The sequence below is a fragment of the Sceloporus undulatus genome, chromosome 1, assembly GCF_019175285.1.
Source record: "Sceloporus undulatus isolate JIND9_A2432 ecotype Alabama chromosome 1, SceUnd_v1.1, whole genome shotgun sequence".
NCBI classification, from domain to species: Eukaryota; Metazoa; Chordata; class Lepidosauria; order Squamata; family Phrynosomatidae; genus Sceloporus; species Sceloporus undulatus.
Genome location: NC_056522.1, coordinates 222,758,277 through 222,772,981, shown reverse-complemented (window position 1 = coordinate 222,772,981; position 14,705 = coordinate 222,758,277). Strand labels below are relative to the sequence as shown.

General features: G+C 41.6%; 1 protein-coding gene across 1 annotated transcript in view; it reads left to right on the top strand.

Moving 5' to 3' along the window:
- Positions 1-14,705, top strand: part of KIF5C (kinesin family member 5C) — a 99,914-nt gene that overhangs the window by 23,142 nt on the left and 62,067 nt on the right. The window contains exon 2 of the mRNA XM_042445127.1: positions 10,186-10,276. Coding sequence (XP_042301061.1) covers positions 10,186-10,276 — 91 coding nt within the window. The remainder of the gene's footprint in view (positions 1-10,185; positions 10,277-14,705) is intronic.

The following is a 14,705-nucleotide window of genomic DNA, read 5'->3' as shown; positions in this document are numbered from 1 at the left end:
AGCCCTTAGAGCAGAGGATGCCTGGGGTGGCTAACCTCTGCTCTTTATACTGCCGCGGTGGGGTGGGGGGATGAACTGGGTGTGGGGAATGCATGGGCTGGGGAGGGAAGGGATAACATCGTCTTGAGCGGAGCTCCCATTGAGGTAGTGTGGGGCAAGGGGAGGTATGGCGGTGGGAGAAGGGGCTTACGTTCCAGGGGAAGGAGGGATCGATGCATCATATCTATCCCTCCTTCCGGTCCCCCTCCCAACCAAAGGAACCTGAGGGTTGCTCCAACCGTGCCACAAACCCTGTCGCTGCTCCTGTGCAACGCCAGGTCAATCAACAACAAGACCCACATCCTCCACGATCTTGTGGAGGACTCAAAATGTGACCTGGCTTGCATTACCGAGACCTGGCTAGGGCCTGAAGGGGATGCTGTGTGGGCTCAGGCCCTGCCTGCTGGGTTCTCGGTGAAGGACCAGCGCAGGTTAGGTGGGCGGGGGGGGGTGTGTGGCCTTGATACATAGGAACACCGTGTCCCTCACCAGGAACCACATCCGACAGACGTCCCATATTGAGTGTATTTACCTGACCCTTAAAGCTAGGGACAGTCTAGGGATTCTGTTGGTGTACCGGCCACCCCGTGCATTAGCAGACTCCCTTAACGAGCTGACACAGCTGGTCGCAGAGCTAATGTTGGAGACGCCCAGGCTTCTTGTCCTGGGCGACCTCAACATTCCTCTAGCGGCCAGCTATGTTCCATCCGGTGCGGCTCGGGAATTCATGGAGACCATGGCGGCCATGGGCCTGTCCCAGCTAATACAGGGTCCCACACATTGTGCAGGTAATACTCTCGATTTGGTCTTCTGTTCGGATGTGGAAAATCCGTGGGCGGAAATAGTCAATATTTCCCCCTTGTCATGGACGGATCATTTCCTGGTAGAGGCAAAAATCAAGGTCTCTACCCAGATCCCCCCCGGGGGTGGCGGACCTATTCGGATGGTCCACCCTCGAAGGTTGATGGAACCTGGAAGGTTCCAAGAGGCCTTAGAGGGGCTCATGGTTGGTAGCGACGGCGATTCTGTTGATGCCCTTACCGGTATCTGGAATACCGGTCTTTCAAGGGCTATACACAGTATCGCTCCTAAGCGCCCTCTCAGGCCTGCTTCCAAATGTAAGCCTTGGTATACAGAAGATCTCCGGGCAAGGAAGCGGGAACTGCGACGGCTAGAGTACCGTTGGCGCAAATACCTTTGCTTAGACGACAAGGCTCTCCTAGACCAACTGTTAGAGGACTATGGAGAGGCAATACGAGCAACAAAGAATTCGTTCTATGGTGCTCGTATTGCGTCCGCAGAGTCGCGTCCAGCAGAGTTGTTCAGGGTGGTCAGGGAGCTAACTCAGCTCCCTCCCTCCCTGAACCAGATCCTGGAACCTTCTAAGGCCTGCTGTGACCAATTCAACGACTTTTTTGCGGATAAAACCTCTCGGATAAGCGAAGGTCTTAACGCCGACATTCAAGCAGAAACTAGGGTAGAGGTGTCCAGAGCCTCCGTGGACTCTATTGTACTGGATCGATTTGAGTTGGTGAGTACCGATGATGTGGACAAGATCCTCGGAAGAGTTCGGAAGACGACCTGCTCTCTCGATCCCTGTCCCTCGTGGCTAGCGGCCCAGGGGGGTCCGGCGGTAACTTCGTTGTTACGCCGGATTATTAATACATCTTTGAGGGAGGGCCAATTTCCATCAGAACTCAAATTGGCCATCGTAAAACCTATTCTGAAAAAGCCCTCCCTCGACCCCCTGGTATATAATAATTATCGGCCAGTTTCGCTGCTGCCATTTTTGGGGAAGGTGATCGAGAGGGCGGTTGCAATCCAACTTCAGGCGGTCTTGGATGAAACGGATTATCTAGACCCATTTCAAACTGGCTTCCGGGTGGGTTACGGGGTTGAGACGGCCATGGTCGCCTTGGTCGATGATCTCCGTCTGGGTATCGACAGGGGAAGCGTGTCCCTGTTGGTGCTCTTGGACATCTCTGCGGCTTTCGATACCATAGACCATGGTATCCTTCTGGGGCGCCTAGCTGAGGTGGGAATTGGGGGCACTGCGCTCCAGTGGTTCCGATCCTACCTCTCTGGGAGGTCCCAGATGGTGCAGCTGGGAGACGTGTGCTCCGACGAGAGGCCCCTTAAAACTGGGGTCCCTCAAGGGGCCATTCTGTCTCCCATGCTATTTAACATTTACATGAAACCGCTGGGAGAGGTCATCCGGAGACATGGGGCGCGGGGTTATCAGTACGCTGATGACACCCAAATTATTTTCTCTATGTCTCCGACTGATGCAGTGACTGAGGATGGCGTCTCTCCTCTCGTGGCCTGTCTGGAGTCAGTAATGGGCTGGATGAGGGAAAACTGACTCAAACTGAATCCAGAGAAAACGGAGGTACTAGTGATAGGTTCTCCTGGTCCAGGAATGGCGGTGGTTCCACCTGTCCTGAACGGGGTCACGCTCCCTGTGAAGGACTCCGTGCGCAGTCTGGGCGTGCTTCTTGACTCGTCGCTTCACCTGACTGCTCAGGTGAATGCGACGGTCAAGAGCACCTGTTATCAGCTTCGGCTGATTCGCCAGCTGCGCCCATACCTGGCCCAGAGGGACCTTGAAACGGTTGTACATGCTCTGGTAACTTCAAGATTGGATTTCTGCAATGTACTCTACATGGGGCAACCCTTATACCAAACTCGGAAGCTACAATTGGTGCAGAATATGGCAGCCCGGCTGGTCACTGGTGCTCCCAGGACCAGCCATATAACACCGATTTTAAAAGATCTTCACTGGCTGCCCATTCGCTTCCGAGCTCAATATAAGGCGTTGGTAATTACCTATAAAGCCCTAAATGGCTTGGGTCCGGGATACCTGAAGGACCGCCTCTCCCCATACATTCCGTCCCGCACCCTCAGAACATCTGGGCAGCAACTCCTGAAGGTGCCGGGGGCTAGGCTTTCCTCCGTCACCAAGCGGACGTTTTCCATCGCCGCCCCGGCCCTCTGGAATACGCTGCCCGCTGAGCTCCGCTCGACTACCTCCCTGGCCCAATTCAAGAAGGATTTAAAGACCTTCTTATTTCATCAAGCATTCCCCCCATGAACATCATTTAGGGCCTCCCTCCTCTTTCCGTGGCCATGAGGAAGGGCTAATTGGGGTTTTATCCTTTTATCTTTTTTATTGTTTTTATTGTTTCTTTGATGTATTGTTTATGCTTGATTTGCTTGATTTATGTATGTATATCTTAATTGTGTGTAAACCGCCCTGATCTATGGAAGGCTGCGGTATATAAATAAAACTTTTATTTATTTTATTTAACTTGGTGGCATAGCATGGGTTGGGGAATGGGATTCTACTGCAGGGTGGAACAGTAAATAAACAAAAAGTTCATTCCCTAGTCATATCCAGCTTACTTACAGTTTCCATTTTGGTGGGAAAACATATAGCTCTATGCTTTTTCAATATGTCAGGATAGCTGGTGAGGCAGACTAAACTGATTTCTCCCTCTCCTTATGTTTTGCTCTTCATGAATGCTCAGTAAGTGATTCTGGAGGCTGCTATTTACTTTGACCTTATCTACACTGTTTAAAAATTCATTAAAAACCAGCCCTCCCCCCGAATCTGGGGTGATAAAGCTAATGCAACGCATGGCTTTGTCCACCCTAGATTTGGACTGTATTCCCTTATTGTTCAGTTTTTAAACTCCAGTGTTTCCCCCAGAGTGTGCACACCATCCTCACTGCCACCCCCCACTGTCACCTTAAAGCATTTTCCTCGTCTTCCTTGGCAACACTGTTGCTGGCTCTCAGCCACAAGACGAGGGACCCAGATCACTTATTGGGGAGTGCCTTGTTTGCCTCGGAGTGATGGACTTGCCAGTGGAGGAAGGAAGTGGTAAATCTTTAGGCCTTGGAACTGGCCCCAAGGTTTGAACATGGCAGCAGGGGAAGCAGCGGTGGTGGATCCAGGAAATTCCTCAGGGACAGTTGGGAGAAAAATTAGGTGCAGTGGTTCTGGGGCAGGAGCAGGAGTCTTTTTGGACATTTGTCCCTAGGGCAGACTAGCCCATTGTACATAAGCGCACACAGTGACACCTAGAATAGAGTCCCATTTTTCCCAGTTGAAGCTTTATTGCATCAGTGCTGCAATCCAACACTGAAGGTCTGTCTTTCACCAGCCCTTCTTCACCATCCTTCCAGTGCCAATGCTGCAAAAAAGCTTTCATCTAGACAGAAGACATGAAAAACAGGTTGGGCTGGGCTTCTATACAAAGACTGTCAGAGGCTTTGCTAACAGGTATGCCTATACAAAAAAACTCTTTGGCAAGGTTCACAAATATTAGCTCCTCTTGCCTTCCCTGCTAAATCTTCCCTCACCCCCAGTGTTGTCTGGTATGAGCAACAGACTTCTGGCAGTTCTCTTAATTACAGTGTAAACTAGTTTTCCCTTGAACCTTCTGCGTGAACTATAAGAAAGAGGTGTATGTCTTCTTTGATTTAGAAAAGCAGTAATAAGAAGCAGCAAGGGATGCTAGCCTGTGAAGCTGAAGAAACAGCAGAAAAGGACTTGTAGGAGCCAGTTGGGAGTCCCAACTAAAAGTGACTCTGTTTAAAATACTACTTTTCAAAACTAGAAGTGAACATCTGCCCACTTTTAGGTTCGTGTGTGTGTGTGTGTGTGTATCTGGGGGTTGGTTTTGGATGCTCTTGGAAGGTCCTTTGAGGGAGAAAATTGGCCCCCGCAGTCTCTGCAATTGCCCACCATGCTCTAGTTGTTGTTTACTGTAGCAGATAAGAGCTGACAAATGCACTTGTCTGGATTCTGTTGAAAGCATGCTTCTTGCCAGCATGCAGACTAGAAATGCACACAGAAATGATTAATAGTAAAAGGTCACAGGGAAATCTCTGGTTTTTTAGTTAATACATTTTACTCTTTTTTTCTTATAAAGGCCTTGAGGACAAAAAAGGCTGGTAGCAGATAGCATTTTATGTAATGAGTTACATTTGCAAAGTAGAATGTAAGCATTCAGTAAATGAATTGTTACAGTTCATCACTGCCTCCAGGTAGGGAGCTGTGTCCAGGAGATGACACAGTTTTAATGGAAAAGTAATATGTGAAGACCCTAAAGGGAATGGTGGCTGTAGTTTAATGACGGTTGCTGTTAACTTGGTGTAGCTGCTTGAGGATTCATGCTCTGTTTTATTCTTGCAACATAAATAACCTTGATTTAGCAAGAAGATTAAAGTGCAGCATTTTTCCACAGCAAAAGCTCTCCGTGAGTCAGGGAGAAATTATTTTTCTATTCCAGACCTATTTTCATTTTTTTGTTCAACAAATTTATATCTCATCTTTTATTTCATGATCTCATTTTTTTTATCCAATGCTGTGGCCATTCCAGTTTATCCTCACAGCAACTCAGTGGAGTAAATAAAGCTGAGAGATAGTAACTGGTCCATTATATCCCTATTTCATAGTTGAGAAGGAATTTGAACCTAATTTCAGACAGTGTTTGTTGTTTCTGATCTTACCTTGCAGGGCTGTTCTTAGAAGAATGTGGAATACATCCCATGTATGAGTTCTTAAGAGGAAGGATATCATAGGTAAAGCAAAAAAGAAAAACTGGAATAGTAATGTCTACATTTATCACCCTGAAGGTCATCTTGACTTACTTTACTTCCCATTTCATTGCTAATTTTAAACTCAACCCTTTCTCCAAAGTGCATAAAGGATGTACGTACCAGAATACCAATGGTAGCGCCTGCTAGAATAGACCCATTTCAAAGTTGAGTCAACAGATGTTCAAAAACCCATTCAGAGTTGAGTCAACATGTACAGTTGGCCCTCCTTATACATGGATTTTTTATACACGGATTCAAGCATCCACAGTTTGAAAATATTCAAAAAAAGGATACATTTCAAGTATCACACCTTGATTTTTACATTTTATATAAGGGACACCATGTTGCTATCCCATTGTATTTAATGTGACTTGAGCATACATGGATTTGGTTATTCATGGGGGTTCCTGGAACAAAACCCCAGCGGATAACAAGGGTCCACTGTACATGTAGTTATTCCTGTCAGGCTCCATCTGCACTGCAGAAATAATGCAGTTTAATGGGGTTTGTAGTTTGTTGTGGCACCAGAGCTCTGACAGAAAAGCCTAAATATCTCACAAAAGTACAAATCCCAGAATTTAATAGCATGGAGCCATGGCAGTTAAAGCGGTGTCAAACTGCAAGATTTCTGCAGTGCAGATGCAGCCTCAGTCTCTCCTAGTTGGACCGCTAATAGATTTCCAGCTTTCCACATTATCCTCTGAGGAGAAAGACTCTTATGTACATAAACCTAAAAGGTAAGATTTTAAAAAATTAGACTGAATCTGGAAGTGATTAAAGTAGCTAGTGAACTGAAAGCAACAAAACGATTGTATTTACACACTGGGGTGAAAAAAGGGAGGAGAAGATTATAAAATAGAAGTGGCAGTCCTTTGGTGAAAGTCAACTAACAATGATTAGAAAATATAAAAGCAAATAATTATTACAAGAGTGGTGTCAGGTGAAAAAGAAGCACAGAATGGTTTAAAAAAACAAGCAAACCAATGACAACACCAAAATCTAGATTGCAATCCTTGATCGACATATGTGGAGAAACCTTTTGCATTTCCCTAGGATTGCAGTGAAGAAATAACATGGTGATTCCTCTAAAAACTTTCTAAAATGAATGAGCTCATCTTTTGTTTTGAAAGAACTGACATTTTCCCAGTTCTTTTTTTAAGCTGCTTGACTCATAACAATTTTCAGTTCAATATAAAAATCTATACTTTCGTCTACAGCATTGAGACTAACGTTATGATAGATGGCTTACATGAGTTTTAAAGGGCTCTTCAAGTTGTTGTTTTTAGGATGCTGGATATCAAAGGATATAAAGACCATATAGAACATGATGCTTGTGTAACATAGAGCAAACTTTGTCTTGGGTGATTAATGACAGGTCAGCAATCATATACTTTCCGTTTTCAGTTGTCTTAAGCATGTAAAAGTAGGCAAATGTCAAATTCTCATTGGACTATATTAGTGGTCATTGAACTAAATGCTTGTTTTGAAGGCAATATATAATAAGAATTATTGCTAAGGTAGACATGAAAGTTTTATATTATGTTAAAAAGATGGATTTACTGTCAACAAAATAGTGAAAGTGAGATTTTGTGTGTAAATGTTATGGAGAAAATAATTTCCTTAGAATTTGGGTCATGCACAAATTTTGTGAGAAATCTGAGGACACTAAGGCTGCATCTGCATTGCAGAAATAATCAAATTTGACACCACATTAAATGCCATCTCTCAGTGCTATGGCATTCTGGAAACTGTAGTTTTATGAGACATTTAGCCTTCTCTGTCAGAAAGTTCTGGTGCCGCAACAAACTACAATTCCCCCAATTCCATACCATTTGGTCATGGCAGTTAAAGTGGTGTCAAACTGGATTATGGAATTTATCAGACAAGGGGAATTGGAAGTATAATCCAATGGCAATCTGAACTCAATCATGGGGTTTAACGTTATTGTGTGATAACCCACTACACACAAATTCGGGCAATGGGAAGTCAGTCCGAACGCAATTACGTGGTTTCACGTTATTGCGTGATAGACTGCCACACGCAAATTCAGGCAATGGCATGCTATTTTCAGGCAATGGGGAGCCATTTTGAATGCAATGCGTATTCACGTAATTGTGCGAAACTAGTGACTTTAAATGAATGCGTTCTGGCCCCACTTTCTTTTCATTTGAATTTAAGAGAAATTCCTCCCGTTCGATAAACTCCTGTTTCTGCAGCACAGATGCAGCCTAAGTTTATAGTCTTTTTAAAACAGAAATAAGCATGAAGATGATGGAATACAAGTGGCAGACCAGCTGTTGGCACGCTCAGATGTAAATCAAAGACTGCATTGTATAACTGAAATAGAATTTGCTTACATAGACATTAGTCTTGCAACCATTTGTAACTTCAGTAATAATAAAAGTGTCTGTTTAGGAGCTGTAATAGCTCCAGTACATGAAATGTAGGCCTAAAACGTATTAAAGGGGAACTTTAGACTGTGCATCTTTAGGTTTAAAAATGAATTAATTTTAATTAGTTAAAAACTTTAGCAAGCAATACTCCACTGAGGTAGAGAAAGCAAGCTTCTCATAAGTAAGAGTCCTCAAGACCTGAAAAACAGGAAGCTTTCAGGTTTGGACCAAACAATTTGAGCTGGTTTAGATGAACCTAGAAATCTGTTTCCAGCCTCTCTGCTGATGTAATAATTGTTGAGTGGGAAATTAGCAGTCTGTATACTGTATGTATATATGCCTCCTGGCCAGTTCTTGCATGGCTGATTTGTATAATGAGCAAACGGTTTAGATGATATGGAAATATATTTGCCATAGAAAGACTGACTGAGACTGTTTGACTCCTTGTATCTGGTAAGGAGAAGAGTTAAGAGGTGGAAAGACTGAACAAGAGCCAGTGTAGTAGGAGAGAAAGACCAGCAAGAAAGAAAAAGAGTGGAGAGAAAAAGAAAGAAAAAATAACTAGGGAGAGTAGGAAGGAATTCCCTATGCCTTTGATAGAGCGTTACCATCCAATACATCCCAGGAACAAATCTACTACAGGCAGACTTAGGCTGCATCAATTCTACAGAAATCAACCAATTTGACCCCACTTTAACTGCCATGGCTCAATGATATGAAATTCTAGGAACTGTCGTTTTTGTGAGACATTTAGCCTTCTTTGTCAGAGAGCTCTGGTGCCACAACTACAGTCCCCAGAATTCCATAGCACTGAGCCATGGTGAAGTGGTGTCAAACCAGATTATTTCTGCAGTGTGGATGCAGCCTTGGTTAAGACTAGATGGGTACCAAGGAAGAGAGAGAGCGAGAAAGATCTTATGGAAGAAAAGCATTTGAGGAAAGATAGAGATAGAGAGCATACTGGGATGAGAGTTGGACTTACAGATGCTTTTATGTATAAAAAATCTGGATGAAGCTGAGCACTTTGTCTGTTTCCCCCCCCTTTAGTGAACTGTATTTTAATATTAAGCAAGGAATAGCTGCAGGGTCGGTCAGCAGGGTTACCTTTGTCCTTGTCTGCTACTTTGAGAGTAAGGCAAAGTTCTGTGCACTCCTCCTCTGAAACAGAGCTAGGAAGGGTTGAAAGACCCATATTTCATGACTGGAGATTGTAGTACTTAGTCGTCATTAGCATTCTGCAGAGTGAACGTTGGTTGAATCTGAATGATCAGTTCTTGTCTTGGCTATACCATATTTGTAGCTTGGATTGGGCTGTCAAGCGAACCTCCATGTTCCTAGCAGTTCTAAGGACTGGCAGGTTAGCTTCAAATATGTCCCCCCTCTGCTTAATTCCTTCCAAACTACCTAGAAGGATGTTTGTTACTGTGTTTGCAGCAAATATAACATGTACTTTGTCTCAATGCGTACTGTGAAAGAGGGATGGAGGCAGGGTGACCAGACAAGGCACCACAAACTGTAAGACATTCAAGAAAAATGTAGGACATGACCCAGTAAAAGCTAGAAACACTAAGATATAAATTCATGCTTCTTAGTCATCCATGCTCATAATGCAGGACATTTTGGAATTCCTCCTGGACAGAAGGTTGAAATGTAGGAGAGGTCCAGGAAAAGGAAGACATCTGGTCACACTGGATGGAGGTGGGCCCTTGATGGTGGATTTGTTCCTTTGATGATTTCATCTCTTTAGAGGATTCTACGGGAATTTGGTTTATAGGAGAGAGATCTGAATGTTTCGACAAACTTATACTTTCAAAATTAAGATCAAGGATCTTGTATTTTTAGTTGCTAGAGAAGGTCAAGCCCTTTGAATTGCAATATTTATGTTTGAGCCTATTGTTTTCAGATTGTAGCATCATATCATGCTGAATCTGATAAGCTTTGGGGAAATGAGAATTCCATCTAATGTTGGCTAACTGCTGCACATAGGCTTGCGTGTCACAGATGCAAAACTGTGGCATATTTTATATTAACCAGCAGTCCAAATTGAGCAAGTGTGCACTTATATTGAACTGCAATGGATTTTATAAAAGCGGTTTTACTGTGTGCATGTGTTTTTCCTAAAAACATCTCTTTTTTAAACTTTCAGCAAGGAAAACCCTATGTCTTCGATAGAGTGTTACCACCCAATACATCCCAGGAACAAGTCTATAATGCTTGTGCCAAGCAAATTGTTAAAGGTAAGGAACGTTTAATTAATATGTCACACTGTGCTAGAGGGGTTGGTGTAGAGCAGAAATATCTTGATCTGAGTGGCAGGAGAGTGAAGTTTAAAGTAACAAGGTCAAACAAAGTACTTGCCTGAAATGAGCTGGCAGCTCTTTGCTGAGAAGGGGATAACAGGGTTAAATTTCAAAAGTAATTAGTGAGAACAACGTTTCTCTATGTGACAAGTAACAGTTTCTAGCTACTACTTAAGGGCATTTCAAAACATTTTCAAAGGAATTTGTTTTGCTTTTATGCTTTCCTCTTAACAATTTTTTTGTAAAGCAATGACAAGTAACATAAGAAATATGAGAAATAATACAATGAATAATGGCAATCAGTTATTTGTCATCCACATCTGCTAGTTTCTTAAGATGGCTGTTAACCTCATTAGAGTAACTGATAATTTCTAGATTAAAATTTTTAAATGAATAATATTATGCCTTCATATGTTCACATGGGCAACCCAGGCTTTGAGGTTTATTTGTGAAACTGTAGGTTAGAACTGGAAATATATTTTTCAAAAACCCACTCATTATAGAGAGTGTTATTTTTATTCATTAATACCCATTTCCATTGACCTGGATGGCCAGAGGATTACCATATTGACCTTCTGTTTTGAATTTGAGGGTTCATAGCAGAAAAGGAATGGGATGAGAAGTAGTTGGCTTTTCTCCTTGCTTTGCTAAATGTTGCATAAAATATATTTTTCTTCCTCATTCAAACATCTAAAGAGTTACAGAGCTATTTTGTAGGTGCTGATCTGTGGCACTGGGAGCAGGAGACCTTGGTAGTGGTGCTTAGCAACCTCTTCTTTAGAATATGTTACATTGATTTTTGAAGTCTCAGTAGCAGTCTCCTATAAATTACCTCCCCTGCCTTTCTCTCTTTTCTTCCACTGGCTGTTTGTTGTTAGGAGAATAAAAGGCTTTAGTCCATTTTCTGTGTAGGGAAATGGCTGTTCTATCAGCTGAATTTTGCTGACCGAATGGAATTAAGCACCATGGTTACTAGATGGTGTTGCTGGAGTGCATGGAAATAATAAACAGCCAATATAGGCAGCCTAATGAGCGTTTTTCTTTTTTACTGTAGCTGTTTATAAGGGACATCTGGAGTCTTAGATAAAGGCAAAATGATATTTTAATGATTTCCTTGGCATAAATGTCTACTGGATGGCCCTAAATCCATGGTGAATAAAATATTGACTGCTTTTTTATGCCTGACACTGTTGAATAATAAAATGCAGGTTTTTACAGTAGAATGTAGAGATGAAAAGGGAATATCAGAAGCTATGTACTAAGCTTTGAAAGTGTATGTATGTGTTTTCATAACACTCCAATGTTTTTATTCAGTTAAAACTCTTCTATGCTTAGGATGAGTTTTAATCTTGTATGATGATGGTAGCTATTTATTGAATAATTTATAAATTAACGTACATGACAAAGAAGAGGTGATTCCTCCCCTAAGGATGCTTGCAGTCTGCTCACATATTTAATCAATGAAAAATGAAACATTGTACCCCATTTCAAATTCTCAAGGGGGGCAAAACAGGGATGCCCTCTTTCTCCACTTGTCTTAATGATGGAGCCACTTGCTAGTGGGCTTAGAGCAGATCCCCCCAACCTTAAGGTCATATGTATGCAGGGCGACAAATGTGCTGAATATCTATTCACTGATGACCTTACTGTGACATGCAGTGATTCAACAAAGGATATTCCACATGCATTGGAGATTATTATGGAATAAGTAAAGTCTCTGTGTTAAGGATTAATAGGGAAAAGAAACATACAGTGGCTTAATCTTTTACAATCAGATAGAGAGATAAAGTTCAAATACTGGTTACAACAACATGTTTGCAATATCAGGGTATTTCTTCCTGAGCAGACTATAAATTATAATTGCTCATAAATTAAAACCAGAACTGAATTAGATACAGCAAAAATTAAGATAGTGTCAAATGTTAAAACTATCATAGTGTGGCAAAATTTCAACTGTAAAAATGTCAATCCTTCTTGAAGCCTTTTCCAAAGGATTCATGTACAGTAGTAGTACCAGTTACAGTGCTTTGTTCTGAATTTCATTAAGAGCGGTAAAAAAATTCAAGAGTTGAGAAAACAGTACAAATACAATACAGTGGAGTAGACTGAGAATTTCCAATCTGGGTCTTTACTATTCAGCTAGCCAGGTGGAGCAAATTATTCAATTAATAGACAAAGAGCCTGTAAAAGCTTGGCTATCTTTGGAATTTGATAATATGGGATACTATACCTGAATGAACTTAGTATTCCTCCCTGATGGAAAAATCCCTTCTTTACTGGAAAATGGAAGAAATGGCAAAATAAATTAATTTCAGTCCCACCCTCTTTTAGTCCTGCTTTGAATCACACACGGTTTTTATGAAGATAAGCAAGCTTATTATGAAGACTGAAAAATTGTTGGTTTATATAGACTTGATTTATATTCTGGTTCTTCTCAAGAAACATTTACTACTACTACTGTTATTATTATTATTATCCCACTCTTTCCCTGAAACTGGGACTCAGAATGGCTTACAAGATTAAAACAATATAGTTAGAAACATAGAAAAGTGTTACATTAAAACAGAATTAAATTATTACAATATTAAAAGAGATTGCATATACAATAATAAAATATAGTTTAAAAGATTAAAGTGTTTAAAATACATTTAAAAGAATACAATACCCATCCCATTCTTTAAAAACCTTCAGTTTTAAATGCCTGTCTGAACAGGAAGGTCTTAGCTTGCTGACAGAAGGACAACAAAGAGGGAGTCATTCAGGTCTCCCTGGGAAGGGAGTTCCAGAGTCCAGGGGCAGCCACAGAAAAGGCCCTCTCTCATGTCCCCACCAACTTTGCTTGCAGTGATGGTGCAACGGAGAGAAGGGCCTCTTCTGAGGATCTCAGAGCCTGGACCGGCTCATACAGGGAGATATGGTCTGCCAAATAGCATGGACCTGAGCCATATAGGGTTTTATAGGTCATAACCAGTACTTTGAACATTAATCAGCTAAAGGCTCAAATAGTGAATAGATCAAATCAATGCCTGCAGATACTTCAGACTGCCCACTTCTCTGCCCATTTGCAACTGTTATTCTGCCTTCAAAACATTGACTTCTTTGTCATTGGTGATTACCAACTCCCTGGGTCAAGATCAAGTTATACAGTTGACCCAGACACACACACACACACACACACACACACGCACAAAAAAAAAACCCATGGGATCTCAAGTCCCGTGGTTTTCAACAGCCATTAAGGACAATAGGGATTGCTGTTACATTAAAATGGTTTGCCTCCCCAAAACTAATGATCCAAAAAACCTTGAATTTGCCATTTTATATTCCCTGTAACAGCACCTGAACTGTAAAACTCCTTACCCAAGGAAGGTAGTCTGGCCCCCTCTCTTTTAAACTTCTGGAGAATAGCCAAAACAGCACTGTTCCACATGGCGTTCAAGTTAGAAATTGCTGTTGTCACTGTTTCAAAATTGGATTCTAGGATTGTTTTCAGACACCTTTTAGGAGTTTTTAAAGACTGTTTTAAAGTATTTTAAAAATATTCTTATCTTTGTATTGTTTTAATTGTTGTTGTTTTTATTTGTTCATCACCTTGGGAGCTCTTGTGGGCTGGAAAGCAATACTGAAATACTTAAAACAAATAAATAAATAAATGGCAAGAAATGATCAAACTCAGAATTCATTTCATGAAATATGAGTTACCTTTTAGTTCTTAGGTTAATAGCAATAATTCTTCATCTATGCATAACAAATTATGCAATGGCCTATTATGTTTTTTCCTTCCTGCAGATTTTTACCATTTTTTTCTTTGTTTCATTGATAGTGTTTTGTCACTCCTTTTGTAATTTTGATTGCATTGTATTATTATCTCCTGTATTTGTTTCTAATATGCCTACACTGCTTCCATGATTTACTTCTCCCTTTACCTAGTTTAGAACTGTCTGTGAATAAAAAAGAACATTTCAAATCTTTTGCTACACAATTGAGTAGTAAAATTCAATGTTTGAGAATACTTTAGAGCAGAAGTAGGGAAGTTTTGTGGCCAAAGGGCCAAATTCCAACTTGGGAAGGATTTGTGGCCCACACGGAGTAGGGCCAAGGACATGGAGAGATGGATAGGACCAAGCAGGTAGGACAGAAATGATGAATTTCAACAGCTTCCTGCAAAAGATAGGAAGTGCAGCTAAGGAATATGGATATCTGCTCAGGCCCAATGCAGCAATTGTATGCATATCACTGCTCAGTTTAAACACACTCTTCTTTCTGATCAGTGATCACCTGAAAAATGCAGCATAAGAAATCAGAGATGCAAGTAAAAGAAATTGGTCAGCTGCATGGAAAATCCTTGTTGGCTGCATCTATCCTT